At 60.5% G+C, this 3518-nt stretch overlaps 1 protein-coding gene across 1 annotated transcript; it reads left to right on the top strand.

Annotated features, from left to right (window-relative positions):
• The first annotated feature begins 371 nt into the window (after positions 1–371).
• FRAT1 (FRAT regulator of WNT signaling pathway 1) lies at positions 372–2951 on the top strand. The gene has a single exon (XM_067709827.1). It carries the CDS (start codon positions 547–549, stop codon positions 1381–1383), a length of 837 nt encoding a protein of 278 aa, XP_067565928.1. The 5' UTR covers positions 372–546; the 3' UTR covers positions 1384–2951.
• Positions 2952–3518: the final 567 nt, after the last annotated feature.

The raw sequence follows: 3518 nt of genomic DNA, 5'->3' as shown, positions 1-3518 counted from the left end.
CCGGACCTCAAAGGTGCAAATGCCAAAAACAGATGAGTTGACGCGCCTAAGGGAGAGAAGTGTGTGGGTGTGTGGGTGTAAGTGTCCTTGCTTGTGTGTGGAAGAAACCAACAGAGGCCACGCCGGTGTCCATCTTCTGGAAATACCGATCACGCCCGGCCGAGAGAGCGAGGATCGGCTCCCCAGTGCCCCGCGCAGACAGCATTCAGGGCTGTAGAACTCAGAGGTATCAAGGCTTCACCCGGGACCCCTGCCCAGAGGGCGCCCCGCCCCTCAACGGTACGGCGCAACCCCTCCCCGGCGCGGTGGTAGGGGCCGGCTGCAACGTCATCCATTGTTTACAAATCAACCAGAGCCGGTAGGATTCCGGCTCCCGCGGCTGCTGGCGCGCGGCGAGAGTGCCTGGCGGGCTCCGGCTTCCGCGTCCGCCCCGGCTCCGGCTTCGGCCTCAGCACCGCGCCCGGCTCCGCCGCGGCCCACCGAGCCCCGGGGGCAGCCGAGCCGCCGGCGACTCCCGCAGAGCTCCGGGTGCCCGCGCGGGGGGCCATGCCGTGCCGGAGGGAGGAGGAAGAGGAAGCCGGCGAGGAAGAGGAGGAGGAGGAGGAGGAGGACAGCTTCCTCCTACTGGAACAGTCGGTGACTCTGGGCGGCTCGGGCGAGGTGGACCGGCTGGTGGCCCAGATCGGCGAGACGCTGCAGCTGGACGCGGCGCAGGACCGCCCTGCCTCCCCGTGCGCGCCCCCGGGGCCGCCACTGCAGCCCCCGCGACCCCCGGCGGTGGTGCGGGCGGACAAGGCCCGAGCCCCGGCTCTGCCGTTGCTTCTGCCGCCCGCCTCGGCCGAGACTGGGGGTCCGGCGCCCCCGGGGGCCCTGCGCTGCGCCCTCGGGGACCGTGGCCGGGTGCGGGGCCGGGCTGCGCCCTACTTTGTGGCCGAGCTCGCCGCAGGCCCCAGCGCGCTGTCCCCATTGCCCCCTCAGCCCAGCCTTGATGGGCCTTCGGGAGCTGACAAGCGAGGCGCCCCGCAGCCGCTGTCGGGTCCTTGCCGGCGAGGATGGCTGCGGGACGCCGCCGCCTCCCGCCGCCTGCAGCAGCGACGCGGGCTACAGCCTCAAGCCCGCACTGGCGACGACGACCCGCACCGGCTTCTGCAGCAGCTCGTGATCTCGGGGAACCTCATCAAGGAGGCCGTGCGGAGGCTTCATTCGCGACGGCTGCAGTTACACGCAAAACTTCCCCGACGCCAGCTCGTGGGCCCTCTGTCGGCCCCAGTGCATGAGCCCCCTTTGCCCCGCAGCCCTCGCCCGGCCTGCAGCGACCCTGGCTCGTCTGGGAGGAGGGCGCAGCTCAGAACTGGCGACGGCGTTCTGGTCCCCGGCAGCTAACACCCCGAGAGTGGCCACAGCGCCAGCCTCTGCCTGGAGGGCAAGGGGTTCCCCCTGAGGGCTGCGTCTCTACTCAGACTGGTGAACTCGCGCTTTTGGAAGCGTGAAAATAACTAATGAAGACGAGGAATCGAAAAATCGCGAATGTTTTCGTGGGAACTGAGGTCGAGGGCCCCGATGTGGTTGAAAAACAAGACTTCGTTGGTCCTATTTAAGGCAGATTACAAGAGCGCACCCCAAGCTCACAGTCAGCAGGACTCCTCATCGGCGTGACCAGTCCTGGTGGCGCAGCGTGCAGTTCCACGCAGTCTCTCCGGGTCCTCCAGCCTGATGACCATGTGGTCACAGCCCACGCTTCTTAGGATCGCCGAACGCCCAGAGGACGAGGATGATCCCAGTTACTTGCTTTACCTTTCCAGGGCTGGTTCCTGATCCACTTTGGGGGAGAGGAACCTGTGTAGATCCTTTCAGGGAGTACCTCAAACTGCCAGACTTGAAATTTTACGACACTTAAAAAAACCCATCTCGTGTATTTTGGGGTGCTGGTTCTTGATACAAAACACGCGGCACCGGGAAAGGACGTTTTGGGGAATTGAATAGACGTAACCTTTTCTCTGCCCCCGCTTTGCAACTGCCTGAAGTTCTCTGAGTGGCGGGGGAAGGCGGTGCGCCTGTGATGCTGATGGGAGGTGGGGCCGACAGGTGCTGGGGAAAGGGGAGGGCAAGGCGCGGAGTTGAACCCTCGGTCCCCTCGAAAGTGTATTTTCACAGCCTGTCCGCCCCTTCTCGGGTTCAAGATCACTGTTTCCTGGGGGCACACGAGATTGCGGGGCTCCAGCAGGGGAGAGTCGCCAGGTTCCGCCTGTACTCGGAGTAGAGCGCGGGGTTTTGCAAGTGCTGGAGTCTCCTGAGGACACGCGCACCGCTGCCACCGCGGGTGTGAGGAGGCGGCGACGTGCTGGGCGCCAGTGCCTCCCGCGGGCGGCCGCGCCCCGGGCTTTCACGGAAACTGCCCTGAGAAGTGGCCTCGGGTCCCTTCTCTTCCCCTCGGCTCTGCTGTCCTACTCTAGCGGGTGGCGCTGGCGCTCCTGGGGGCCCCGAGCTGGGGGCTGAGGAGACACCACGTGATGGGGCACTCCAGGGACACACTGCCTAGCACAGCAGCTTATAATGGGCTCTCCGGGGCCTTTTGCAATAACAGCTGCAATTCCCGGGATAGATGGAGTTGATTTCCTCCCTTTGCCCCTCCCCCAGCCATGCCAGCTCGCCTTTGTAAGTGAAGGAAACCGAGTAGAAAATGTGACCCTCCAAATGGAGAAGCTGCAGGCTTTGCCATTGTGAACCTGGTGAAGTGCTTGTAACATAACATAACATTCACTCAGTCTGAAGGATCTAAGACGGTATTGTTGGTGTTTTAGTTTTATAAGATTCAATGGCATGTTCATCATCCAGATGTGGCTATTGACATACCTACACTTCGCAGCGGAGTGTCTGGAATTGTGGCTATCCTGATTATAGGATGTTAACTTAACTGAAATATCTGTTTTTAATAAATGCGTTGGGTTTTTTGTTTGGTTTTATTTTATACTTGTCGTCGGTGGGAGAGATGCACAGAACACGTTTCTCTGATCTCCATAAACATGAAAACACTTGAAATCCTTGTCAGCCTGGCTTGTGGATGGTAATTAGAGCGCCTTTGTGTCTGAGCAGCTCACTAGTTAGACAGGGCCTGCGTGGCTGGGTGTGTATTGGTGCTGGCATGAAATTAAATGAAAGCGAGGTCAGGTTTTGGACCAATCCCATGCACTAAAGCCTTAGAGCCTTCTGGATTACTAGTCAGTGCTGGAGAAGCTCCTTCTGACTGTATTAACAAAGGACATCAGATCAGTCAGTCACTTCAGACTGGGAGGCTTATCACTTTTTTCTTTCTATGGCCATTAAGTGGACTTGTTCCACAAGGTGGCCCTTTAGGCTGGGGCAGCCCTTGGTTAGGGACTGCTCAGGATGCAAACCTGCAGTGGGAAAGCCAACTGGGAGGGTATGAAAGGACTCCTCTCTTTGCCCTTGGCACGTTCACTCCCATTCTCTCCCTAAGCAGTGATGGAACAGCCCATCTCTGTCCCTCCTGTTCTCAG

Source organism: Pseudorca crassidens, chromosome 16 (genome assembly GCF_039906515.1).
Source record: "Pseudorca crassidens isolate mPseCra1 chromosome 16, mPseCra1.hap1, whole genome shotgun sequence".
Taxonomy (NCBI): Eukaryota; Metazoa; Chordata; class Mammalia; order Artiodactyla; family Delphinidae; genus Pseudorca; species Pseudorca crassidens.
This window is presented reverse-complemented; position numbering and strand designations above follow the sequence as displayed.

What these genes read in the sequence shown, in the direction of transcription:
- FRAT1 (XM_067709827.1), top strand. Translation starts at nt 547, where the DNA reads ATGCCGTGCCGGAGGGAGGAGGAAGAGGAAGCCGGCGAGGAAGAGGAG.